The sequence below is a fragment of the Lampetra planeri genome, chromosome 47 (assembly GCF_965212315.1).
Source record: "Lampetra planeri chromosome 47, kcLamPlan1.2.h2, whole genome shotgun sequence".
Lineage (NCBI taxonomy): Eukaryota > Metazoa > Chordata > Hyperoartia > Petromyzontiformes > Petromyzontidae > Lampetra > Lampetra planeri.
In genome coordinates this window covers 2,089,535-2,116,810 of record NC_136153.1, presented here as the reverse complement: position 1 = coordinate 2,116,810, position 27,276 = coordinate 2,089,535, and the positions used below count along the sequence as shown (strand labels likewise).

The following is a 27,276-nucleotide window of genomic DNA, read 5'->3' as shown; positions in this document are numbered from 1 at the left end:
TTTTCTGTCAACAGTGTTATCGGTGGGGAGAGACTGAGCTCCATCATGTAAATTATGAAATTTCCACTTATTTGTGAATTTTGGCTCAGGGTTACGAATGTGATTTGATGGGAAAACAAACTCTTTAACGAACGGTGAAACCTCTGACATATGAGAGAAACGGGTGTTGAATGCAGTGTTCCTGTACGGGTTTGAGTGCAGACAGGGACACATGCCTTGACAAATCGGTCCACACGATCCCTGCCACTGCCAGGACAAACCTGTAAGCCCAGACAGTGATTGCGGCCATCTGGCCAAAAACGAAGAACGTAACCACCAACGGCTGCTCCAAAACGACTTCCCTGATTATGGGATGAAAGAGAGTGGGGGGATGAGGGAGGGGCAAGGTGGTGGGGGGGGGGGGACACGAGGAGGGGGAAGGGGGGTGCACGTTCTCAAGCCCTTACCCTATTTTTCTGTCCCGATGGAGGCAGCACGGAGCAACACAAACACAGGGTAAGTTCTCGACGACACAGCACGACACACACACAGACACGACTGTGGAGACATCACGAGCACGGGTGAAGCGATGGGGCTCGTGCGGTCAGACAACGGTGCGAGCGATGGGGAGGCATCGCCAACCGAGAACGCAGCCGCAGCGGTCATTGTAGTACCGGTAATACATTGTGCTAATTCTGCTTGCACAGAGTAGACAAATGGCAAATATTTATGTTATTTATGATAAAATCACTTCATTTAGAATATAACGGTTAGTTTTACTAGAAGGCAGGTGTTTTGGGATATCATCTGGCAGATAAATCAGTCAGAAGAATGGTAATGCAGCAGCATAGGGGGGTGATATTTATTTCCTCTGAAAGGTCAGTGAAAAAATAAACAGCTCTTATGATGTAGGTACACTCCTTGGCTGCCTTTAATGTGTTTTTTTTAAAGCCAGAGCTAAGTGACCGAGTTAAATGAGTCAAGTGCAGTGAGTTAAGCTAAGCGAGTTAATTACATATGACTGAGCTAAGTATATAGCAACAATCATTTATGTATTTTGGAACAATAATTTCGTGGCCAGTCTGATTCTGTTTGTTTACTAGGTCAAAGAGCCCATTGGGCTCATTGGGCTCGTTAGGCTGATGGACATACAATATATCTCGTCACAGTGGCGAGATGTTTACTACCTCGCCTAGTTTACAGCAGGTTGTGGGTTCGATCCCGACCCCAACGCTTGTATATTTGGAGTTTGCATGTTCTCCCCATGGTTGTGTGGATTTTTCTCCGGGTCCTCCGGATTTTTCCTCCACATTTGGAAACATGCGTTTAAAGTAATTTGGCTGTGGTAAATTTCCACGTGATGATAAGCCATCTCATTGAGCTGTCACTTGTGGCCAGCTCGATTATGAAAGAGCTACATAGTTCAGTGGGCCTTACCTGGTAAAATAAAAACAGTTAAATAGTGTAGTATATAGGAGTAATTGGCCTTTGAAAAACCAGCTGAGATTTGTTGGCACAATATTTATTGACCAACCCCACACTGACCAGAGATTTGGACATTTCTTAACGAGTTGTTTTTCTTTATGTGTGCGTGGTAAGAAATCAAGAGTGCCTGCAGAAATTCCCCAAATAACAAGAGCCAAGACTGGAGGACAAACCCAGTACCCGTTCCAAGCGATGAGACACCGAAATTGACCTAACCTGACCCGACAGGTTACCATTTGGGTCACTGCCGATACAACAATATATCTTTGACTCGTGCTGGATGCACACGGAAAACCGCACAAACAACACAGTAAAAATACAACGAAAAAGTTGTGAAAAACTAATATCGTGATGATCATGGTGTCCTTAATATCAGTATCGTGTCGTTAAAAATAATAGTATCACTGCAGCCCTAGTCACGTGACACAGAGAAGCCAAGGCAGGGGCACTGGGAAGGTCTGGGCACATCCATACCCATGAGCCCCGCGTATCTCCACACTACCCCATGACAAAGTCTCCTGCTGTTGCTGCTGCATCAGAATCAGAATATTGATTGACACGGGAGGAATCCGATGAGCTATGAAGCTCTTTTTTACAGGTGTCCAGTAGGGGCACGGGGTCAGAACGTTATAGCTGCTGCTATAGCTGCTGTGAGCTGTAGCAGCGAAGGGGCGGTCCTCTCACCGCTTCTGCAGGGAGGCCCGAGTGCCGGCGTGCGAGAGCACCTCGATGATGAGCACGCACGATTGTGCGTGCTCCAGCCCCTCCTTGCTGCTGGGCGTCTTGGCCACACACTGGCTCTCGAGCAGGAACACCTGGGGCCGGGCGCAGCGATCACAGTAGGGGGCAATCCGGATTAGGGCAGGTGTGTGTGTGCGTGTGTGTATATCTGTGGTCGGGCGTGGTACTGGCCACCTACCCCCTCGTATACCGTGCCAGCCTTCATAGGTGCACGCTAACAGCACTTTGCCCCAAAAGTCTGTTTAGGCTATACTGGAGATATTTGTCTTTGTATATCTGTGTGTCACAACCTGTGAATGGGGAGCGGTTGTGTAGAGGTTAGCAAGCTGCGCTATGAACTCCGCGGTCCGAGTTCGATTCCTGCTCATGTCCAACACCAGTGACGATTATCTGAACCGGTCCTGGGCCTCGCCTAGGTCGATTCAGCCTCAAATGAGTACCTGGTGCAGTGTGTAAACATGGTCACTGGGGAGACAAAGGAGGCCGGGTGTGGTCCTAGCCACCCACCCCCTCGTCGTATACAGCTCCGGCCTTCATAGGTGCTACTCGCTAACAGAATTTGCCCCTAAAGTCTGTTGAGGCTACCAGGGGGATCTATAGCTTTGTTTGTATAGACGTGTGTGTGTCTGTGTGTGCTTCCGAGGTTGGAATGCCACCTGCTGAGCCATGGCGCGGATCCTCCAGTACTCGGCCTCGACGCTGTCCGAGTGGTGAGGGGCCGCCACCTTCACCTCGCACGCGTCCCCGCCGAAGCTGTCAGAGCCCGACTGGAAGCAGGAGAGCAGGTCCTGGTTGACAGCCAACGGCAAGAGCGTACAGATACACACACACACAGAAAGAGATCCCGGGTGCAGCCTACACAGAGGGTCCCGCGTGCAGCCTACACAGGCTGTCGTGCCAAGTGCCGTAAGCGAGCACTCATGAAGGTCGGAACGGCGCACCAGGCGGTGGTGTGGCCAGGAACCACGCCCGACTGCCTTTGTCTCCTCAGTGCTGATGTTTAAATATGTACTCATGTAAGACCGAGTCGTCTTACGAGAGGCCCAGGATTAATTTGGATATCTGTCACACACGTTGGCCGCGAGTGAGAATAAGACTCAGGTCGTTGGGTTTGAAGAGCAGCGCACTAATCACTTCGCTATCACTCCCCACACATACGAAGACAAAGATCCCCCGTATAGCCTTCACAGATTGTTGGGGCAAGTACTGTTAGCGAGCACCTATGAAGGCCGGCACGGCACACGAGGGGGTACATGGCCAACACCACACCAAGCTACCTTTGTCTCCCGAGTGCCGAAGTTTACACACCACACTAGGTACTCATTTGAGGCTGAGTCGACCTAAGGAAGGCCTAGGACTGGTTCCGATAATCATCACTGGTGTTAGCCGTGAGGGGGAATCGAACCCGTGTCGCCACGTTTGTAGCGCAGTATGCTACCTGCTACACTACCGCTCTCCATTGATACACACGGACGTACACTCGTGCACATTTGGACAAACAGGCACAATGACATGTACATAGGAAAAACATGCACACTGTCTTCATTATACACCCACACAATTTAATATCTTTATCCAGTGGTAACGCAGCCTGAAACTCGGTCCTCATTCACTTGCAACGGAGATGAGGTGATGAGATCGGCTGGCTGTAGTGCAGGTGCCGAGTTCATTGCTGCATCGCTGCACTGTGTGGGATGGCGATGGCCTTCACCCAGCAGTGGATTGAACATGGCTGAAAATATATTTATGTATAAATTATTTAGCACCGTACATAGCCAACCGTGCTAATCGGAGGTGTGGGGGATGGACAACAAACTCAACACAAAAAGCACTTCTGAAGAAATTAAGTTTTCAATGTAGATTTAAAAGTGCATAGCTCCAGCAGCCTCCTAATATCGGACGGAAGCGCGTTCCAGGCGGCCACAGACAACAAAAATGATGACGGCGACGATCGATTACGTATACGCATTTAATTTAGCAGGAAACCCGCTATGACGTGGACCGTGTGGCATTTGAGAGGTCCCAGCCAGGGGAGTGGTACCTTCACGGGCTGCAGCGTGGCTGCAAACGCATCCTGGAGAGCGGAGCAAGCGAGCTTCCACATCTCATCCGTGAAGACTGGACCCGCAGACACGAGTAAGTAGCTGCGCCACCACGCACCCGAGGGGGGGGGGGATGAGAGAGAGCAGAACACAGAGAGACAGTAGAAGACATCTTTATCAGGATGGCAATGACGAGCTTATTGCGGATAATCGTCACAGGTGGTAGCCATGGCGGGGAATCAAGCTCGATCCGCCGGGTTAGTAGTGCAGGGCACTGACCACTACACCACTGCTTCCCACATAACAACAGCTGCCGTTCAACACTTCTTCTTCTCCTTTTCGTATGGCTGATGTAGATGCAGAGGAACAACTATAATTTCACATTCGGGTGGTCAAGCCAGACAACCATGTCAGGAGCAGCTGTGATGTCTCCTTCTTATTTGTGCATTGGGCATTGCAACGTTATACGTTCTACGGTCTGTTCTGGATGTCCACAGTCGCACGCTACTGGCGAGTTTTTAATTTTCAAGGTATCTGCATCTGCCATGGTTTGTGCAGATGTAGTTTCGGGTGGACCATGAGCTTCGTGGAAGATCAAAACCAGGGATGTTCTGCGTTGAGTCAACACTAAGTGATGGTGATATAACCACAGCGCTTGTGCCAAGAGAAGTAGACTAAAATTTCAGGTGATGTGGCGAAGGCTCGCTGGCAGGAGTTCACGGGACACCAAAGTGATATGGATTAACTGCTCTCCGTTGTGCCAGCTTGCTGTGCTCCCAAAAAAACACAAACACAAAGATCATCCGTATAGCCTTAACTCACTGTTGGGGCAAGTGCTGTTAGCGAGCAACTATGAAGGCCGGAATAACACACGAGGGGGTTGGTTGCCAGACCCACGCCCGGCCGCATTTGTCTCCCTAGTGGTGATGTTTAGATACCACACCAGGTACTCATTTGAGGCTGAGTCGACCTATGGGAGGCCCAGGAGCGTTTTAGATAATCGTCACCGGTGTTGGCGGGTCTGAGCGGGATTTGAATTCAGGTCTCCAGGTTTGTATCGCAGCACGCTAACCGCTACACCACCGCTCCCCACCAATCTGTGGGAATAGAAAGCGGCCGCTGCTGCGGCTGTCTAAGTTGGCGGTTTCCACGCACCGTATGCAGGAGCAGCCAACGCGGGAGATGGCCTCTGCGGGCTCGGAGATGCAGGCGACGAGCAGGCGGAAGAGCTGGCGCAGCATCGCGCTCACCATGCCCTCAAAGCCGATCTCTGCAGCAGCAGCAACAGCCAACGCAGCGTACGGATACAGAATCAAAGGAATTATTTTATTCATTCAATAAGCCTATGTTAACACATGGTTTGCAACATCTGAAAATATTGCTTCTTACCGACACAATTCAACGCGTGGACCATGAGCATGAAGAGGAAATATTGATCGTTGCATCGATGCATTCTTACACTCACCCACCAAGTCCCATCCCTGCTCATTGATGCATACTCACCCCTTCCCTCACTCACAGTTTCTTCCCACTCACCACTCACCCGTCCACACTCACCATTACCCTGCCCACCATCTCCCCGACTCACCCATCTATACTCACCTCACCCTGTATTATCATCTCCCCCATTCACCTATTTCTACTCCCCTGCCCAATATCTCCCTACTAATCCCTTCCACATTCACCACTCATCCATCCACACTCGCTGACGGTGCATGCACATCCACACTCACCGCCCCCCTAACGAGCACCAGCTATAGCTCCTCGCGGATGGTGGGATGGGGGGCAGGAGAGCTGTTGTGTGTGGCAGGAGGCCACGATAACAGCGATTCACCGCTCAGGAGGAATATGGGGGGCCCTGCGGCCATCGAATGCCCCTTTGGTAGCCCAAAGGAACACTCAATGGCCACAACACCGCTGCCCCCGACCCCCCTGCCCCCCCCGTACCGCGCGCCCCACGCTCACCCATCTGCGTAAAGTTGTGCACATGCTCCACGACGAGCTCGGAGCAAAGGCCGATCGCGTGCTTGAAGTTGGCGGCCGCCTCCTCCCAGTAGGCATGGCTGCTGTGCGAGCGCTGGAGCCACAGCGTCATGACGGGTAGCAGCAGGTGCGTCACCGCGTACATGCCAAACTTGGGGCCTTGTCCACCACGATGGGAGATAAGGGGGAGGGGCGGGGGGGCGGGGCGGGGGGGCGGGGCGGGGGGGGGGGCGGGGGGGAGGGACGGGGGGGGCAGGCGGGGGGGGAGGCGGCACGGCAGACGATGCTCGTAACTGGAGCTAGGGACAGTTCGTCGGTCTTGATACAAAGAAGAGGTTAGCGAGGTCAGGAGGTTAGTGATAATTTCAGGAGGTTAATAGAGAGATACCTGGAGGCTATTAATGCCCGGGAGGATGTTAAATTATGACAGTGATATCCCCGGGAGAGGGAGATACCTGGGAGGTGCGCGACGGCTCTAAGCAGGTAGAAGAGCAGGCTCAGGGTAGGGGGCTGGTTCTGCCGAGGGCACGCGGACACCGCGGACGCCAGGTGCTCCAGCAGCAGGCTCCACACACAAACGAGGCCTGAGCACAGGAACACACACGAACATACGTACACAAAGATCGGCCGATAGCCTTAAGAGACTGTTGGGGCAAGTGCTGTTAGCGAACAGCTACCAAGGCCAACTTGGCATCGTGGATAGCACCATCCCTGGCCACCTTTGTCTCCCCAGTGGTGATATACACTGCGCTAGGTCCTGTTCTGATAGTCACACGCGCACACAACACGTCCCATGGAGTTTCTCATAATGTTGGGGGCACGTGCTCTTAGTGAACGCATGTTTGTTTTTCAGCCATCTCCGGTGGCACAATGGAGGCCAAGGAGCGGTTCCAATATTCGCCATCGTTGTCAGCCGCGAGTGGGATTCACATCCAAGGGAGTCGCCCAGCCAGGCAGGAAGCTTTCGGGGGCTCCAGGGAGGTATGAAGGGGAATCGGGGAGGGTCCGGTGGTCGTGGCGCGTTACCGGAGCCGTCGTCGAACTCGCCGGGCGTCTCGGGTGTGTCGGGGCTGTCCTCTGACGTGCCGGTGCCCGTCTCCGCGCCGTGCAAGGTGAGGCCGGCGAGATGAGCGCCGTGGAACATCGGCCGCGACGGCATCTCATAGATCTTACTCAGCAGCTGATACACACATGCAGACAAAACATAGATAAAGATCCCCCCCACCGCCATGTAGCCTTAACAGTCTTTTGGGGAAAGTGCTGTTAGCGAGAACCTATGAAGCTTGGCACGGCACACAAGGGGGGTGGGTGGCCAGTACCACGCCCGGCCGCCTTTGTCTCCCCAGTGGCGATGTTTACACATCACACCAGGTACTGCTTTAATTCAGCCTAGGGGGGAAGGCCCGAGACTGATTCCAATAACCATCACTGGTATTGACCTTGAGTGGGAGTCGAACGCGGGTCACCGAGTTCGTAGTTCGGCACGCTAACTGCGACATACACACACAGTGGCACACAGAGATATACAAAGACAAAGATTCCCTGTATAGCCTTAACAGACTGTTGGGGCAAGTGCCATTAGCGAGCATCTCCGAAGGTTCACTCGGCATATGATGGCATGATCTGGCCAGACTTCTGGATGACTTAAATCTCTCGAATGATTCTGTTCACACAACACCAAGTGTCATTTAAATCTGAGTCAATCTAGGGGAGGCGCTGGATAAGTTAAGATACCACTTTACTAAGTAGACGTAGCAAAATGTGCGATCCACTGCACCACCACGATGCGGCTGGTGCTATTGTCAGTTCTGCTGGGGTCTGGCCAGGGTATGGTTGTGGTCTGGCTGGGGCACCGTGATGGTCCTTGACACCCGTGGGTCGCCATATGGTAGATGTTAACTACTTCGCCTGGTATACAGGAGGTCGTGGGTTCGGTCCCGACCCTGACACCTATATTTGGAGTTTGCATGTCTCTCTCCCCGTGATCGCCTGGATTTTTCTCTCTCCCGTTTTTTCCTCCACATGCGTTTAGAGTATTTGGCTGCTATACATTTCCACGTGATAAGCCACTTCGTTGAGCTGTCATTTGTGGCCAAGATACTTCTGAAAAAGAGTGATGTAGCTCAACGGGCTTACCTGGTAAAATATACACTTTTTTTTACGAGGTCTGGCCGTGTGATTTCGGCTGGGTTTAGCTGAGATGAACTGGGTCGGGCTGGAGATCTGGCAAGGTTGAACTGGGTCGGGCTGGATCTGGCATGATTTAGCTGGGTTGAACTGGGTCGGGTTAGATCTGGCTGGGTTTAGCTGGGTCGGACTAGATCTGGCTGGGTTGAACTGGGTCGGGTTGGATCTGGCTGGGTTTAGCTGGGTAAGACTAGATCTGGCTGGGTTGAACTGGGTCGGGTTGGATCTGGCTGGCTTTAGCTGGGTTGAACTGGGTCGGGCTGAAGATCTGGTTGGGTTTAGAGCAGCACCTGCGAGCACTGGCGGAGGTAGTCGAGGGCTGGGAGGCACAGGCCGAGTGAGGAGTATCCAGAGGAACCCTGGGCGTTCGAACATGACTCCCGGCCATCGCCCTCCCCTGCACGCAGTGATGGGACACGTGACATTGTGTCCAGTGTTTCACTACGATACAAATGCATCACAAAGCACATCATCAGCTACGAACCAACACGAATAAGCCGGCTGTCAAGAGGCGCTCTCAGACGCAACGTCTCTCCGCCAAAACAAACACAGGGCGGCACTCATCTCTGTCGGCGATCCTGAGCAGTGATTACATTCCACATTCATATGATGAGATTAGTATTTCTAGTCCCTGACGATTGCTGAGTTCCCAAAAAGATTTACTCATTTTATTCACACTATAGGAATGAAGGTGAGCTGAGTTGACCCCCAACCTTGACACGAATCACAAACTCGGGATTGCGAGTCCAGCGTTCTGATCATTTAGCATGGTTGGCTACGTACGGTGCGACAGAAGTTCAACATATGTACATACATATATACAAAGCGACACCAGGCCTTGAAATCCTGAACTGAGCATTGGGCAAATGTTATCGAGCAGGGCCCTTAACTGAAGATGTGTCCGCCCAGCGGTGCGCTCGTTGCCAAGTGGCAGCGGTGAACCCACCCAGGCCTTGCACGAACTTGATGAGGCAGAGGATGCAGTCGACAGCTGCGTTGGCAAACACCTGCACGCTGTCCGTGCTCAGGAACGCCTCGAACACGTCGAAGACAGGAGCCCGCGACTTCCCTGCGCGCACCACACAGACGCGGTCATTCAGTCAATCGCTCGCTCAGACGGTCGTTCACTCAGCCGGTCGTTTACAGGTACACAGGCTTAAGGAGGAGCGTCAGTCAGTATCAGAATATATATTTATACTGGAGGAATCCGATGAGCTATCCAGTAGGGGCACGAGGTAAGAACGTTACAACAATAAAAACAGTACAAAAACATTATAGTAGTGCAAAGTACAAGAAAGGTAAACAAATCGCCCAAACACATACAAATACAACTAAACCATCCCCATCCTATCAGGCAAAGCCCACTGAGGTATTAACTTATTTTTAAGAAGCGACCTGGCGACAAATGATAACTCAACAAAGTGGCCCATGATTTAATACATTTATAGCACCAAAATAATCTAAATAGTAATAATCTAATAAATCTCGTTAGTATCTATGGGACCACGGCAACACTGCTTTGCAGAGGTTTATAAACAGTATTTGCAAATGAGTAATAACCACCCTCTTCTAAAAGTTAAAAGATGCAGCCTTGCATTTGCTTGCTCACTACTGGCAAAGGAGCCTCTACTAGGGAGCGCTTTAGAGAGCCCCTCAAGTAGAGGGACTTTTTCCATCTATCCCAAGCTGGCCAGATATCTTGTAAGTGCTGGGAGTACACAAACTCCACCACGCCACACACAAACTGCTGATCAATGCACCGTTGCCTTTGTAATGCAGTGCGCTATTGCTGCTTTGGAGAGGCTTTTGAATGTTATTTGCGAATAAAAACTATATTAGTTCCTGACAAAGGAATTACATTGACCACTCCTTTCTATGCCAGGCTATTAACATAGTCTATCACCCCTAGTTGGCCTCAATTAAGCTCCAACCTTTGTTCATTGATTCCTAGGCCTACTGTTAACATGCCTCTCCCAAATACTTTATCACCTTTTATAATAATAATAATTTTAATAAAAAAACATTTTAATTTAACCAAATTCCATTCATCATCTCAAGTTGCTGGGAAAGGCTAACCCCAAGAGAACATATTCCACCAATATTTGGCAGAAAAATGGGTATACTGGTCATAATAACTGTCTGCATATGTAGCCTTTATCAACCTAAAATTGGCGAAAACTCGTGTGAATGTCCATGCACCAACACGTGAATCAAGCCCCAAATATCTGGTCACTGTCTCCCAGGCCCAATCTTAGCCAGGCGTCCCTCAGGCCGATGTCCCAGGCCGGCGCATGGCTTCACCATCATCATCATCACGATCCATGTGCAGATGGCACGTAGGTGTCCATAACACATTTGCTCATTTGTTTCCACTTTCCTCTGTCTTGTGCCAATATGTTCAAGTAGTGGCCACATATTTCTGGCACCAATCTCTGATGTTGTCATCAAGCCATTCTCTGTTAGGTCTTCCTCTCTTTCAGGTTCCTTCCATTTTTCCTGAACAACAACGTTTATCATGAACCTGTTGTTGTCCATCCTACAGAGGTGGTGTTCAAATAGTGCCACGGTTTCCTTCTCATGTCTGCATCATCGGGTCCTTCTTCTACGCGCAACCTTTTCCTTAACTTCTACGTCGAAGCACGGCTTACCCATGGTGTATTCTCCGATGAGGTACTCCTTGGCATCCGGCCGGCTGGCGTGGACGGTGCGCAGGGCCCCAAACAGAGGCCTCCACCCCGATTGGATGCGCGAGGCGCAGGCCTCGACCAGTTCCCCAATCGATGTGATCACCTGCGGGGGCACGCGTGGAAAGGGCCGGTGTGCCACAGCGGGTGAATGGACAGCGCGAGGAAGACACGTTTGACCCTTTCCCATTCTGTGTACGTCATCGGTTTTTCTTCCGATTCCGGTCCGAAAGCGTACACGTCTGTCATTGGAATGTAGTCGAAATAACGGAATCGGAAGAAAAACCAAAATAAAATAACTTTATCGGTACCGAGGCTCCCACTCGGCCATGCAGGAGGGCGTGTGGCATAGTTTGGCACCAGCTATGGTAGACTGCGATCGTGTTGCGACAGTTCTTTGCGGTGAGCACATCTTTAAAAACGTCTCTACGCCTTTCTAAATAAAGTTAAAAGCTTGCGCATTCCGCGATTCAGTGGTGAACGGGACACCCACCCCTTACAACTTGTAGACGTATCGGAAAAGGTTAAGTTTCAGTCCTGTTTGGTTAAAGTGCAGCTATTTCAAGGGCAAAGGCAGTCGAAAAGCAAAATGTACCACCCACAGAACGTAGACCAAACAACTTCATGCATATGAGGGCGCCGCGGCAGCGAGATGTTAACTACCTTTCTTGGTATGCAGGAAGTCATGGGTTCGATCCCGACCCTGACACCTGTATATTTGGAGTTTGCATGTTACTCTCCCCATGGTTGCGTGGATTTTTCTCCCGGTGCTCAGCATTTATAATAAACATCATGCTTTTAGAGTAATTGGGCTGCTGTAAATTTCCACATGATAAGCCCACTTCGTTGAGTTATCATTTGTGGCCAGGTCGCTTCTGAAAAAGAGCTGTATAGCTCAGTGGGCCTTACCTGGTAAAATTAAAAGTGTAGTGTTTGTATAATAGGTTGGAAGCTCATTGTCATCTTAATCAGCCGTGATCGATCCACTCCTGCCTCACCTGGTCCTGCACGTCCTCGTCGCACAGCTCCAGCTGCATGATGTGCTGGAAGGGCCGAAAGAGCGCCTCGCCCATGTGGAAGTGGGGCAGCTCGCTGCGGCTCGACAGCACCTCGGTCAGGATATCGTGCAGGAAGGAGACGGCTTTCTGGGATACGTGCCGCTCCTTGTGGCAGGCGGCCTGGGCACACGGTGGCGACGCAAGGGAGCACCGATGACGAGCAACAGGGAGCGATAAGTGGCGTGCGCGATCGCTCACAGCGGCCCTTTCGTTAATCCACTGCCAAACAAGGCGCCTCTGCGCACCGTGCAGGTCCGGGGAGAGGTATACGGCCATACTTCACCACGCTGATCTTTACGGGTTGGAGCAGGTGGAGAGCATAAATGCGAGAGCGTAGAGGTACTGTACAGCAAGATATTGTGGTCCTTCCGCTGCTCACTATGTAGCTTCACTGCCTATGACACCTGTTGTTCATAGTAATCGCCCACCTAAGCACTATCCAGGTTCAACTTGGCTTAGCTTCCAAGATCTGATGAGGTCCGGCACATAACAGGTGACAGGCAGAAGAAGTAGCAATAACAATAGTGCATGTTGTTTATTTACTTCTCCATGAAATTGTCACTAAGTTGCAGAACTCCTCGGGAGGGTCCTGCATTGCGATGTTTTGGCCAATTTCTTCGCAACGTTCTGCATGTGTGGTAGAAAACTAACATGCACAGTGCCACAGTCGCCAATCTTGCGTTCAGGGAGATGCTTCGAATGGCGGTCTAAAACCCGGCGTCGCGAACCCGGCCACGTGAATGGCGACGAGGCACAGCAAGCGGCGCTCACTTCGACGAGGTGGGGCGCCACCACGGCCCATGTGCGGAAGAGGTGCAGCAGCGGGCGTCGCGAATCGCGCACCACACGCAGCATCGTGTCGCCCAGCCGGAAGAGGTGCAGGGCGCTGCGCCGGCCCTGTGTCGACCTTGCCACCCCCTCGGCACAGCACAGAACTGCGATGGGAGGGGGGGATGGGTGCGTGGGGGGCACACACAGACGGTGACCTCGATGCAAAACGCGACCAGCTGGCGCAGAGTTCGCAGCTCCAGTGTGTGGAATGCTCGAAGACACCAAATCGAGAACCTATCACCTCGGGCTCGATCCTCTAAGCGTGACCTGAAAGACACATTTACGTAGCGTGCGAAAGAAATTCAACAACATATGTACAAACTGAAAATCAGCACGGTTTTGCATTGCTTAAATGACTTCCGCTTACACAGGGGGTGTCTCGGGCAAGTGAGGGAGGAGCAACAATGGGGTAATCTAAAATTAAGATAATCAAAGCGTTTAACAACCCATCGATTAATAAAATTAAATAGATTCGTACACTCGTGATAGGTGCATCGAGAGCCATGCTTGTGAGAACGATCGTTTACATTCGTCCATAATAGAGGTTTTTGGGTTAGATCGCGTAAATATGTGTCGTTAAAACCCGCCAACCACCTGACACAGCCAAATAGTCAGGGTTGTCACGTAAACAGAACATGCCAATTCGCCACTAGTACAGCACACCGGTGTATTGGGGAGCCAAGCCACAACATTTACAAACTGAGTACAATGTTTCGCCAGTAATTACAACTACCTTCATCAGGCGACAGCCAGATTTGTGGAGAAGTCTTACTGTTTCGTTCCTTATATAGAAACGTAGATGTGTTGACCACCCTTCTGCGCTCTTGCACAATGATGACCTTCCTGTCTATTGTGTTTATTAAAATAGCCCTACCAACGGTAATCCCTACTGAAGTACGCTGCCCTTTGTAGGCATACATTTGTAATGCGAGCGTAATTGGCCAGGCCGGATGTGACGATCCGCGAGGGAGGAGTCAGGGTCACGTGGGAGAGGGAGGAGTCAGGGTCACGTGGGCAAGGGGTTATAGGAAGGAGACCGGAAGACATCTGGGGCAGTCGAGGGATTGAAGAGGGAGACCACGTTGGGTGGCCGCCGTGCCTCAGCCTGATGGCTGAGGGGCTCATCGGACGGCGCCAGCCAGCGGGGTGAGGAGAGAGCAGAGTGCGCGGGGCGCACAGGGCGTGCAGGGGTTGCACGGAGCAACCGAGTAGCTGCAGAGCTAGCGGAGGCTAGCACAGGGAGCGCGAGGTTGCACAGAGCAGCCGAATAGCTGCAGAACTAGCGGAGGCTAGCAGAGGGTGCGAGGTTGCACAGGCAGCAGAGTAGCTGCATAGCGGAGCAGCAGAGGGGCTGCATAGGGAGCAGCAAGGTAGCTGCAGAGTGCGCGGGGCGCAAGGAGAGACGACGCTGGGCCGAGGAGGAGGCCAGCGGGGTGAGCGGAAGACGAACACAAATAAAGGACCGACGGAGATCAACATCGTGTGACGGAGTCCTTTATTATACATTTAAATAATGTATTATTTGATGATTCGCTTCCATGCAGCACTAAGACTGTAGCTATCCGAACGGTTAAAGTAATTTTTATTTCTTTAAATTTCGATAAGATTCTGTAATTAGTCTTGGCCAGTAATAGCTAGTTTTGCACAAAATTTTAACATTATCAAAATCAATTGAGTGTCCTTGTTGGCACGCGTGTTCTGATATTGCTGACAGTTGCATTTGGGAGAATTTAATATTTCTCTGATGTTCTTTGTGTCTCGTGCTCATAATTCGTTCTGTTTGCCGAACATAACACTTACCACACGTGCAGTTAATCATGTACACACCTTCTGTTGATAGCTTCGGTAATACATCTTTTGTACCAGTTATAAAATTTTGTATTTTATGTACCGTGCCAAATCTGACTCGGATGTTTTGTTTTTCCAAACATCTGGATACTTTATCAGTTACTCCCGCAATGTACGGTATTTTGATCGTTTTAATTACTTGAGAAATTTTAATTCTCTTGTTATTTGATTTGGTTTTGGTATCCAATGCCTTGTTGATTTCTGCAACATTATAACCGTTAATTTGCAGCGCTTCTTTAACATGCTGAATTTCACTTCTCATACTGTCACCATTTGACTTAGCTCGATGAATGAGCGTCTTGATAAGAGCAGATTTCTGTGCGGGGTGATGGTGTGGCTCTGCATTCAGATAGGCGTCAGTATGCGTTTTCTTTCGGTAAACACTGTCTGTTATTTTACTATTTCTACTCCGTCCGAGCAGAATATCCAGAAATGGTAGAGTTCTGTCAGCTTCCACTTCCATGGTGAACTGGATGGATGGGTTTTGCGAGTTGACATGATTTAGATATGCGTTGAGTGTATCTTTGCCATGTGGCCAGACCACCAATGTGTCATCCACATATCTAAACCAAGCAGATGGCTTTAGAAGCTATTGTTTTTGTTTCAAAATCTTCCATGTACAAATTCGCTATCACAGGAGACAAAGGGGAGCCCATTGCTGCTCCTTCCTTTTGTTTATAGAAGTCACCTTGCCACAAGAAGTAGGTGTTCTTTAGACAGTGTTCAGCTCGTCTTGGGATATCTTTGGCTAAACCGTTGTTCGTTACCAGAGTGTCAAGTAATTTAATTGACTCGTTGACCGGAACCCTCGTGAACAGAGAGGTTACATCAAAACTTACGAGAATATCATTAGGATTAAGCTTAATATCTTTAATTATATTTACGAGATGTTCAGAGTTTTTGATGAACGAAGAGGTCGTACCGATGAAGGGCTGTATTTGTTTTGTTACATATTGTGCTAATTTGTACGTGGCAGAGCCTATTGTACTAACTATGGGTCTTAATGGGACATCAGGTTTGTGAATTGTTGGTAGTCCATAAAGTCTTGGTGGCTTTGAAGCCCTTGGTTTGATCAGGTATTGCTCTTCCTTGGGAATTGATGACTTGGCAATGATTGCCGTTGTTTTACGTTTCAAGATGCTGGTTGGGTCTCGTTTAATTTTAAGGTAGGTACCTTCATCGAGTAAATCTTTAATTTTATTATCGTAGTCCTCACGGGGCATCACCACAGTCGATCAGCCCTTATCAGCAGCAAGAAATTGGATATCTTTATTTGCTCTCAAATCTCTTAAGGAATTTGCTTCACTGAAGTTAATATTTGATTTTGGCACTTTGCTGTTCTCAATAATTTTGGCAACCTCGTGCCTAGTCATCTCAGCTTCATTATGAGGGAGATGTCTAACTGCTGATTCCACTTCAGCAATTATCTCATCGACAGGGATTGTACGTGGGGCAACAGCAAAGTTAAGACCTTTAGACAGGACTGAAACCATTTCGCTGGATAATTCAACGTTAGTCATGTTGATAACCGTTTTGTTTAGTTTAGAGTTGTTTGTTAGTTAGTCTAGCAAATTTGTTAATTTGGGTAGTATTAGTTTGGTTAAATACATTATCAGCTGATTGCTGTGTAATTGTGTTGATTATATTCCAGTGATCTGTAGAAACACTGTTACTCATTTTTACGTGTAAGGACATCAGTGATTTAGAAGTGTGACTTAGTTCACTTCTATTATGCTGTATTCTCAATAGACAGGAAGAACAAGTTCAAAGGGCTCGCATAATGCACATGCATAATGTACGTTGCCTCAGTAACCCCCCCCCCCACATTGTGCAAGAGCGCAGAAGAAGTACGCCTTTTGTCGTCCTCTGGTCTAACACCGGGTTGAGACGAGGCTCGAAAGAAAGCTGTCTCTGGTGTGGACCAATCAGTTTCAAGGACAATGCATATATTATCAGAGTATGTTTTTTGTTTGCATTCTAACCACAAGTATTGTGGTTAATGCAGACATGATTCTTTGTAAAAGGTTTCAGTTTGGTGTTTTAACATCTTAACACTTGTTTTGTTGCCAGAAAAAAAGGGAAAACCTCTTCTCAGCGCAAAAGGGTGGTCAACACATCTACGCCTCTATATAAGGAACGAAACAGTAAAACTTCTCCACAAATCTGGCTGTCGCTTGATGAAGCTAGTTGTAATTACTGGCGAAACGTCGTACTCAGTTTGTAAATGTTGTGGCTTGGCTCTCCAACATAACCGGTTAGTGCTGTACTAGTGATGAATTGGCATGTTCTGTTTACGTGACAACGCTTACTAGGTCGCGAAAGCCTATGTGTTTACATTCGTGTATGTTAGTGTACATTGTGGAGAAAAGTCAATGTTGCACAGTGTGGTCTGTTCCCATTCTTTGGCTGCTGAAAGCAGCCCGATGCCATGGTGGCCGTGTGGGCATGAGGGCCGGTACCTGGCATGGCGAGGGCGTAGTCAGTGCTCTCCGCCACCGAGTCGAATAGCTGGGCCTGCGACGCGCGACGCAGCTGCTGCAGGAAACCGACGAGGGCGGCCAGGTTCAGCTTGTACGCCGCCTCCTCAAATAGCCTGCCACCAGCCAGCAGCACAGACGAGCACAACCGTCATACGGAGCAGGCAGGGGTGGCGGTGATGTGACCCCGGCGCTACAACATTTAGGGGCAGAAGGGGTGGGGGGGGGTTCGACCCCCCGTGGCCACCCTAGTTAACACTGTGGGTGTATTGACCATAACATAAACGTGCCGTCTGCTTCGCAGGTTACGTTGAAGAGGGGAGTGGGGGGTGGAGGGCGGTGGCCAGTGTGAAAAAAACAAAACAATGCTGATGTTCACGCACATTACGAGGTGTTCATTTTAGACCGAGTAAACCTACAGGCATCCAAGACAGCTATCTCCACAAATGCACAAAAATTATCTATGTACTTCTTAAGACTGTAAACTGCAGGTGCCGTTAGCCAGCACCTGCCGAGGTTGGTATGGGGTACAAAGAGGTGGGTGTGGCCGGTATCATGCCCAGCCACCTTTGTCTCCGTAGTGTTGGTTACGCACTGCAGTAGGTATTCTAAACGAAACTATTTTATTCACCAGGTAAAAGCCCACTGAGCTATTAGCTCTCTTTCAGAAGTGACAAATGATATCTCAACGAAGTAGCTAATCATGTGTAAATTTATCGCAGCCAAATAATATAAAAGAATCGTACACCGTGCAGGCCTTAATGTACATATGTATGTTAAACTTATTTAACACCGTAAGAACCCAACCATGATAATCAGAGGTGCGGGGGGAAGGACAACAAGCTAAACACAAAAAGCAGTACTTTAAGAAATGAGTTTTCAATATAGATAATATGTGTGTTGGCTAATAGCGCTTGTCCAAACGTTCTGTAATACATTTTTAACACGGGAATCATGGCCTTTGTGGCGCAAGCTTACGACTGCCCGGGGCTGCCTCACCGGTCGACCTCGGTGGACAGGCTGCAGATGACCTTGGCCATGTTGGCCGGGGTGAGGACGCCTCCGTTTCCCCCAAAATCAAAGCTGCCACGGGGTCTCACGGCGCTGTCCCCGATCAGCTCCTGCACGCTCGGGCTCTGACGGGCGGGAAATCATTCAGTTTAGCATGGGGGAAGTCTAACATTCAATCTAGCATGGGGACAGTCTAACATTCAATCTCGCGTAGGGACAGTCGAACATTCAGTCTAGCGTGGGGACATTCTAACATTCAGTCTAGCATGGGGACAGTAACAATCAATCTAGCGTGGGGACAGTCTAACATTCAGTCTAGCATGGAGACAGTTTAACATTCAGTCTAGTGTAGGTACAGTCTAACATTCAGTCTAGCGTGGGGGCAGTTCATCAGTCTAGTATTCGGTCAAATCAACATACATATGGCAGAATTCAGAGCAGCGCTCTACCCCATAGCATTGTGATTCAATTTAATAATTCTCCTATGCCTTGTTTTACTGTCTCATTTGTATTCACTCTATGGTAACACAGTTACACTGTATGAGGTCGAAACAGGAGGATTTCTTCACAACTCTGGCTGTCGCCACGGTACTCGAATTGTAGTGGGTTTACTCTCCAACACACCGGTGTGCTGAACTAGTCACTAATTGGCAAGTTTTGTATACGTGACAAACCTTACTAATTGGCTGTGTCCGGTGGTGGCAGGTTTAACGACACATTTATATTTACGCGATCTAGTAGTAGGCGAAAGCCTACTACATGTTAAATAGGTAACACAGTCCCTTCCTATTTGGCGCATCCCACTCCCCCCGCCCCCCTCTCCTTCCACGGTTAAGCACCGTCGGCGCGATCCCCATGTGGCAAGCGCTCACCTGCGGTCCGGGGAAGGGCCCGGGAAAGCCGGAGGAGCCGAGGCCGGGCGCAGGGCCGGGCGTGTGGCCAGGGGAGCCCGGCTCGTCCAGGAGGCGGCCGGGACTCGTCGCCGCCAGTGGGTCAGCGTCGCGCGGCGGGCGTGTGAAACCACGCGAGGTCGACGTGCCGCCCTCGCAGAAGTGACTGTGCTCCAGCGCGCTGATGTACTCGCACACACTGTGGCAGACGCGCGCGGGCACGGCGCGTTTATTAAACCACCATCACGTGAACTGTGGTCATCCTCACGGCGGCGGCGGCTTTCGACCGGCCATCAAACAAAAACAGTCACTGGACCGCGTGCTTTCAGATGCGCTTTTGCGGTCGTCTCGAACACCCTTATTTCCGATATAAGGAAGCCACTGGAGCTATGCACTTTCAAATCCAGATTGAAAACTCATTTCTTTAAAACTGCTTTTGTGTATAGTTTGTTGTCCTTCCCCCATACCTCCGATAAGTGCGGTTTGGCTATATTTGGTGCAAAATAAGTTCAACATACGTATTTATGTATGTAGAAATTATTTCGTACCATATGTAGCCAACCGTACTTGAATTGTTAATGTTGTGGGTTCACTCTGCAACACATGGTTGTGCTGAACTAGTAATTAATTGGGCCGTTTTTATTTACGTGACAAACATTACTAATTGGCTGTGTCTGGTCGTGGTGGGTTTAACGACACATTTATAAGAATTGATGTATGTATGTTGAACTTCTTTTGCACAGCACGTAGCCAACTGCGCTAATTGGAGGTGCGGGGAGGGATAACGAGGGGCGGAACAAAATTGGTATCAGGCCGCGGCGCAGCTCAGGGTGAGCTCGCCTCTGCTCGCCTCGAGAGGGAGACACGGTGAGCTCGAGTCGAACACGGGTCCTCACCGTACCGGGGTGCCGCAGGCGTGCGGGCTGGAAAGAGGAGGTTGTGCCGGGGGCTTGTAGCCAGGGAAAGTGGGCGCGGGCACTCACCGGAAGACGTGGTGCCAGCACTCGGACGCGTGGCTCCCCATCTCCAGCCCTACGTCCAGTATGGCCTCCATGCAGAGGGCGTGGGCCGCGTGAAGCCTCACGCCGGCGGGGCGGCCCATCTGCTCAAGTTTCTGCTCTACCTTCTGTCTCACTGCACACACAAATGCGCACAAAATATCCCCCGTGTAGCCTTCACAGACTGTTGGGGGCAAGTGCTATTTTTTTTCTAAATTGAAAACTCATTTTTTTTTAGAACTGCTTTTTATATTTCGTCTGTTGTATTTTTACCCTCGCGCCTCCAAATAGCACGGTTGGCAACTTACGGTGCGAGTTAGAAGTTCAATATACATGCGCACATATCGAGCACCTACGAAGGCCAACATGTCACAGGAGGGGGTGGGTGGCCAGCACCATGCATAGCCACCTTTGTCTCCGCAGTGGCAATGTTTACACACAGCACCAGGAAGCCATTTAAGGCCAAGTCAACCTACGGCAGGCCCAGGGCCTTTTCCGATATTCACCACTGGATCTGGTCGTGAGTGGGAATCGACCTCGGACTGCTGGGTTTGTAACACAGCATGCTAATCGCCACACTAATGCTCACCACAAAAGAAGTTTAACACACATACATATTTATGTGCCCTCTGTCATGGGGGGGAGGGGGAGGGAGGGCAGTCAGGGAGGGAGAGAAGGAAGTGAGGGAGGGGAGGGAGGGAGAGGAAGGATAGGAGGGAGAGTAGGGAGGGGGGGGGGGATTGAGGGGGGGGGAGGGAGTGAGGGGGAGGGAGGGAGGGAGTGAGGGGAGTGAGGGAGGGAGCGTCACCGTGGGAGATGGAGTCGGATGGCTCCGTGATCTCGCGCTCGTCCCGTTCGCTGAGCACGCACGACGCGTCGGCCATCTGAGCCAGCGCCGAGGCGCAGTTCGCTGCCACTCCTATACGAAACGAGACAAAGATTCCCCCACATATTGCCTTCGCAGACTTTTAGGGCAAGGGCTGTTACCGAGTAGCACCTAAGAAGGCCATTGCCCCAGATACTCATTCGATGCCGAGATCACCTAGCGGAGGCTCCGGATTGGTTCAGATAATTGTCACCGGTGTTGGCAATGAGGGGGAATCAAAACTCAGGTTGTCGAGTTTACAGCGCCCTGCCATAACCGCTAAACTACATACATATAAATACACATACAGTTGATCATCGATTATCCGGCTGCTTCCAACATTGCCCGGCGGTCCAGGATGATCCGGCGAAACCGGAAAAAACGTTCCAAAGACTGTACCAGTCTGGCGATCGGCAACATGTGCGTGACAAAAAAGCATCTATCTTTGATTTCAGTGTCACATATTATATACAGTACATTTCACACTATATACAACAATTTAAACAATTAAAATACTGCACGCATATATACACATTTTTCATGACGAATAACTAAAGTACTAAAAACAGAAAAAGTACAGTGCGATCCAGCGTAAAGTGTGTGTAAAGGCTGCATTAGTCCGGCGATGGTCAAACACTTGTTGTTGATACAATTGCGTAGTAGTGTGTACATGACCCCATGCAGTCTTTGATAGTACAGTGGTAAGTATGGTTCAGCAACTTTTTACAGTGGGATATTTATTTTTGTCTATTTGTACGTTAATTTGTTCCAATTTCATATAGTAAACAAAATTAAAACACTAAAAAACAGAAACACACAACACCAAAAAACTTTACGTTATAGAGGAATGCGCAAAAATAAGCTATTTAAAATCATTATTATATGGCTTTTTGAAAACCCGGCGCCTCCTTCCCTCCGAAGCCGCTGGATAATCGATGATCCACTGTACATACGTACACTTACAGATACATAAACAGAGGATAGATGCCTCCACTCAGTTTTTTCTAGTCGACGTATATGTGCAATTCTCTGCCTGCATGTTTTATGAAAGGTAGAGAGAAAATGGAGCCCTTGAAAAAAAACGTCTGTTCACGAGTCAGTCTGCGTATCTCAGTCGGTGTTAGCCGCTGAGATCGTGACGGGTTTCTCCTCTCATTCCTGCTGCTCCGTGCCCCCTTGCGTCGTAATGTGCACCGACGCCTACTTTATCAAAGCCGATATTGGCCTTTTAAATCGAGATTTATTGATTTATTAATCTCGTATGTATGAGCACGTCAGTATATCAGCCTGTCAGTCTGCCCGTGAGTGAGTTTTTATGAAAGGACTACTGCTCTGGTGTCATCTTGGTGTGGTCTGCGACTGTTGATGTTTTTTCGACCTTGCCCAATCTTCATAAATCGGACTTACGTAACAAATTGATTCAAAACTTATTTATATTTCGTGTTTTGTTGTATTGTTTGCTGTTGTAAAACTTGCTGACCACGTGCCCCCTACTGGACATCTGTGAAAAAAGATCTTCATAAGCTTATCGGATTCCTCCTCCAGCCTAAAATAAACATTCTGATTTTGAGTGAGTGAGTGAGTTCGTCCACCGACACACGTGCGAAGCCCTCTCACCGAGCTGGCAGCTGAGCCGTGCGGCTTTGCGGAGTCCATCCAGGCTCAGGCACACGGCCTCGCGCTCGCGCTGCCGCTGCTCGCGAGCGCCGTCGCCGCCCAGCAGGGCCGAGAGCCCCCGTGTGCCGCCCCTGCTCCAGCCACCCAGCGGCGCCGACAGGATGTCGATCAGGTTCCGCCAGCAGCCCACCAGGATGGTGCGCGCAAAGCTGGCGCCTGCAGAGGGAGCGGGGAGACGAGAAGAGGGCAGGTGTGTGTGTGTGTACGTATGTTGAACTTCTTTCGCACCGTACGTAGCCAACTGTGCTGATCGAAGGTGTGATGTTTTGTGGAGTACGGTGCAAAAACAACCTCACACCTTCTCGGTGGTGCCAGATGGTAACGCTGTCGTGGCTGTGAGCAATGCCATTGGGGGGAGGCCGATTCTAATCGACTGTTCGCCTCATGGCGCTTTGTAGCCACCACATCGGCAAATGGGGGCTCTGAATGGGTGCGAGGGGCTGGTGACCCCTCCACCTTCAATTCAATTACCACAAGACCACGATTAAAATATCATATTAAGCTTCTGCCGGAGGCCCCAAGGGGATAGGCATCTATGACATCTGCTGGCCAAATCCCATTTGGCGGTGCTAGTAGACTGAACCGCACCCTCAGGGTTCCTCCAGAAATGGCAAAAAGCCACCACGAGTGGCCACGTTGAATGTTCGGAGGAGAGGCTGCCACTCCTCTGCTGTGAGCTGGACCAGTACCGCCTTGATCTCTGTGGTATTCAAGAGGTCGGATGGACTGGTTCTGGCTCCAGTCACTATGAGGGGTGGATAGCAATCTACTTGGGGCAGGAAACTGCCAAACAACGTCGAGTGGTTCTTCTTCTGAACAAAAGAATGAAGGGGGTGTGGAAACGGGGCGGTGAGGTGTGGGAAGTTGTTAGTTCGATGCTGTTGGCACGCCTCCCCATCAATTGGAGGTGGGGAGTGGTGGTGGTGGCTTACGCCCTACCAAAGATGACCTTCAGAGGAGAGATTCCTGCAAGGCCAAATGAATTAGATGCTTTCTATGACCTGCTGTCACAGGTGCTAGCTGAAGTGGTCCCTCCGGATAGTCATCCTGTTGGGTGACTTTAAAGCCCGAGTTGGTCATGACGCAGGCGTCTGGGCTGAAGTGATTGGAAGGCATGGGCCAGATTAGCTCAATACCAATGGGAGGAGGCTGCTACACTTCTGTGGAGCCCATGGGCTTGTAATTACCAACACACATCGGCGCATCCACACATCATGAATGCATGCCAGGTCCAAGCAAGAACATCTGCTGGGAGTATATAGTGACGGAACAGCGGATACAGGCCCATGTCCTTGACACCAGCACCTACCGTGCAAGCTGATCTGAACTGCTTTTGTGTTTAGTTTGTTGTCCTTTCCCCGCAACTCCTATTGCATGACTGGCTACGTACGTATTCTTGGGTCTTTCGGTAAAGTCACGTAGATAGGTTCAAATGAAACAACAAAAAACTACGACGTTTCGATTGCAACTCAAGCGTTCGTTTTTTTCTTTTCCTGAAGATGACCGCTTGTGTTGCGATCGAAACGTTGTAATTTTATTATTATTTTTTGTTATTTTCTTTGAACCTATCTACGTGACTTTACCGAAAGACCTAAGAATATGAATTCCTGCAGTCACAAAAGCTTTAAGTCAAGATTTGGCTACATACGGTGTGACAGAAGTTCAATATAAATACACACATCCTGGGTTTGCAGGCTGGATTGTGTGAACTCACAAATCCTTGAAAGATCTGGAAACAGTCCCATCAGTTAGGCTCCTCCGTGGACACGCAAGGCTGTGTTGGCTGGGTCATGTAGCCTGCATGCCCAGCCACCGCATTCCCAAACAGCTTTTTCTTGGCCGCATAGAAGGGGCTTAATGGACGCGCCATGGGCTAGAGAAGAGATGGACTGATATGGTACAGGAGGATATGGAACTGAGTGGACTTGCCGATGACTGGTACCAGCAGCGTCAAGATCAGCGTCTGTGGAGGAGGCTCGTGAAGGACACTACTGGGCAGTTGGAGGCAGGCGCCCTCCAACAATAGCGGAGGGCAGAAGCGCGACGCTCACAACAACGAATGGAGCTCCAGGCAGCTAAAACACAGCAAGTTGGCACAGTAGGGGGCACAGGTGGTGCATCTGCCAATCATCTCAGCAGCCAACCAATGGCACCTGGGTCTGTCCCGTGGCGTGCACATAAAGTGCACATAGCCTGGCACAAGCGCCGTGGTGACGTCACCACCACTTCGTGGTGAATGGCAGTTTTAGTTGTTGTTGGTGTATGTAACACATTGGTTTTCTAAATGCATTTTCGATGCGAGAAAATGAATATGAACACATAGAACAGGGAACATACGCAGATAGACTGTCAAAAATACTAAGTGTGTTTTGACAGGACATGTTGCTAGAAAAGATCATGGGCAGAGAGTGAAACTAATGATAAGAGTGGAAACCAAAGGAGGGAACCATTGCCCGAATGGACATCCACCACAGAAATGGAGTAATACAATCAGCTTATACGCAGGTGCTAGATGGACTGTTACATCACTAGACTGTGTGTGTGTGGCTTACGCAAGTGTTTATCGAGGTTTGTCATGTCAGTGTGCTGCGTCCAATGCTATGAAATCGTTACCAGCTGAGACGGAGTCACACTGAGCCTCGGCGTAGCGGTTGCAGGCCAGGGGAGAGTGACCCGACACCTCGAACACCATTTGTCCTCCGATCAAGTTGCTCCCAAGTCCGTCCAGATCTGCAATGAACAGCAACAAACACTCTTCGAGGCAATGCCAGCCGGTCACTGTTCATATGTTGCGGTTCGAGAGGGCAATCGAAAAGGTTCAAGCTTGAAACTCATTTAAGTCTCGGTGCGTAGCTGCAAGGTGAGAGCCGTTTGTTTTGACTGCATATTCGTTTTTTGAGGTTTGTGCTGTAATGCTGTCCAATGTTATTTTGGGTTGTACTGCGCAGCGTCCGGCACAATTTCACTCCACGTGCTGGAAACTGAAGCTCGCAAGATGTAGATAAATTGTTTTATTCTGAATATATTTCGCCTGGAAAATCCCTCGGGATGGAACATGTCGTTTGCAAGAGTGGTCCAGGGTTTCATGTCGGAAATGATACCTTGAGACACAGCAGGAATCATGTCAAACAACAGGTGGTAACCATATCACATCGGATTCCTTTATGGGTGTTTTTGTTTTGGTTTAATTGTGTCTGAATCGAGGAAGCTCTACTCAACCAGCCACTGCCCCCCTTCTTCCACCTGTCCCTACGCCCCCCTGCTTTGGTTAGAAAAGGAACCCGGTACACCTGAACTAGTCCCTGTTTGGGGAGATAGGACTACCCAGAGAGCGCAATCCCTGAACTGATTTTTATGTGTCGAGTTTGTTGTCCTTCCTCCGCACCTCTGATTAGAACAGTTGGCTACGTACGGTGCGAAGGAAGTTCAAAAAGACAAAGATGCCCCCGTATAGCCTTAACAGATTGTTTGGCGAAGTGCTGTTAGCGAGCAGCACCTATTCAGTCCAGCACGGCACACGAGGGGGTGGGTGGCCAACACCATGCCCGGCCGCCTTTGTCTCCCCATTGGCGATGTTTAAACATCGTACCAGGTATTCATTTGAGGTCGAGTCGACAAAGGGGAGGCTCAGAACCGGTTCAGATAATTGTTACTGGCGTTGGCCGTGAGCGGGAATTGAACTCTGGTCGCCGGTTTCATAGAGCAGCGTGCTAACTGCTACACTATCGCTCCCCACAAAAGAAGTTCAACACACACACACATGCATATGCATGTTTACGTGCCCTGTCATAACTGTTGATCCGGTTTCAATAAAATCTACTAGGACTGCAATGGTGCAGGCTTCCTGTCCGCGCCGGCGCCCGCACCGGTGAGCATGGTGACGAGGGCGGACGCGTTCTCCTGCGTGCTGCTCCGGTAGCCCGCCTCGCCCAGAAGGTTCCTCTGCCGCACCTGGTTGTAAACTTCCTCCAGCCACGTGTTGGACAGCACCAGCATGATTCCGCTGCACTGCAGCTGCTGGGCAAACTCCCTCTGCCGCGGGGAAACATTCGGAAATGCATAGGTCAGAGGGCAAGGGGGTAACCGGGCATGCATGCTGAAGGGTGGGTGAGCAACTAGGTGGGTAGGTAGGTGACTGGGTAAATAGGTGAGTAGGTAGGTATATAGATGGGTAAGGTAGGTAGGTTAGCTAGGTGGGTAGATGGGTAGGTAGATGAGTATGTGGGCAGGTAGATATATAACTGAGAAGTTAGTTTGGATATTTATCCAGGTGACCTACAGGGCTAGTGAATAGGTCATCAGTTAAGTTTTGGCAATGTAAATAAAAATGAACAAGATGAGTAGATCGATAACATTGCAAATGGTGTAGGATACGTTGGAAGGCGGATGTGTACGTACATCTGCACAGAAATATTTATCATACCTGTAAACCCATACGGTTTACCCGTATTCTTGTAAAGGGGAATTGAGTAAAATTTATTTTGTTTATTTGTGTTGTGTTTCTCCCTCTTGATGGGACT

General features: G+C 49.8%; 1 protein-coding gene across 1 annotated transcript in view; it reads right to left on the bottom strand.

The window, feature by feature from the left end:
- The window catches only part of ARFGEF3 (ARFGEF family member 3), a 104,931-nt gene that overhangs the window by 29,102 nt on the left and 48,553 nt on the right, over positions 1 to 27,276 (bottom strand). Inside the window, 20 exon segments of the mRNA XM_078615416.1 lie at positions 2,149 to 2,279; positions 2,862 to 2,993; positions 4,247 to 4,349; positions 5,403 to 5,517; positions 6,213 to 6,389; positions 6,686 to 6,814; positions 7,257 to 7,410; positions 8,708 to 8,814; positions 9,364 to 9,486; positions 11,066 to 11,207; positions 12,100 to 12,279; positions 12,931 to 13,094; positions 17,298 to 17,431; positions 18,315 to 18,451; positions 19,199 to 19,415; positions 20,200 to 20,350; positions 21,023 to 21,133; positions 22,697 to 22,912; positions 25,370 to 25,486; positions 26,623 to 26,788. Coding sequence (XP_078471542.1) covers positions 2,149 to 2,279; positions 2,862 to 2,993; positions 4,247 to 4,349; positions 5,403 to 5,517; positions 6,213 to 6,389; positions 6,686 to 6,814; positions 7,257 to 7,410; positions 8,708 to 8,814; positions 9,364 to 9,486; positions 11,066 to 11,207; positions 12,100 to 12,279; positions 12,931 to 13,094; positions 17,298 to 17,431; positions 18,315 to 18,451; positions 19,199 to 19,415; positions 20,200 to 20,350; positions 21,023 to 21,133; positions 22,697 to 22,912; positions 25,370 to 25,486; positions 26,623 to 26,788 — 2,906 coding nt within the window.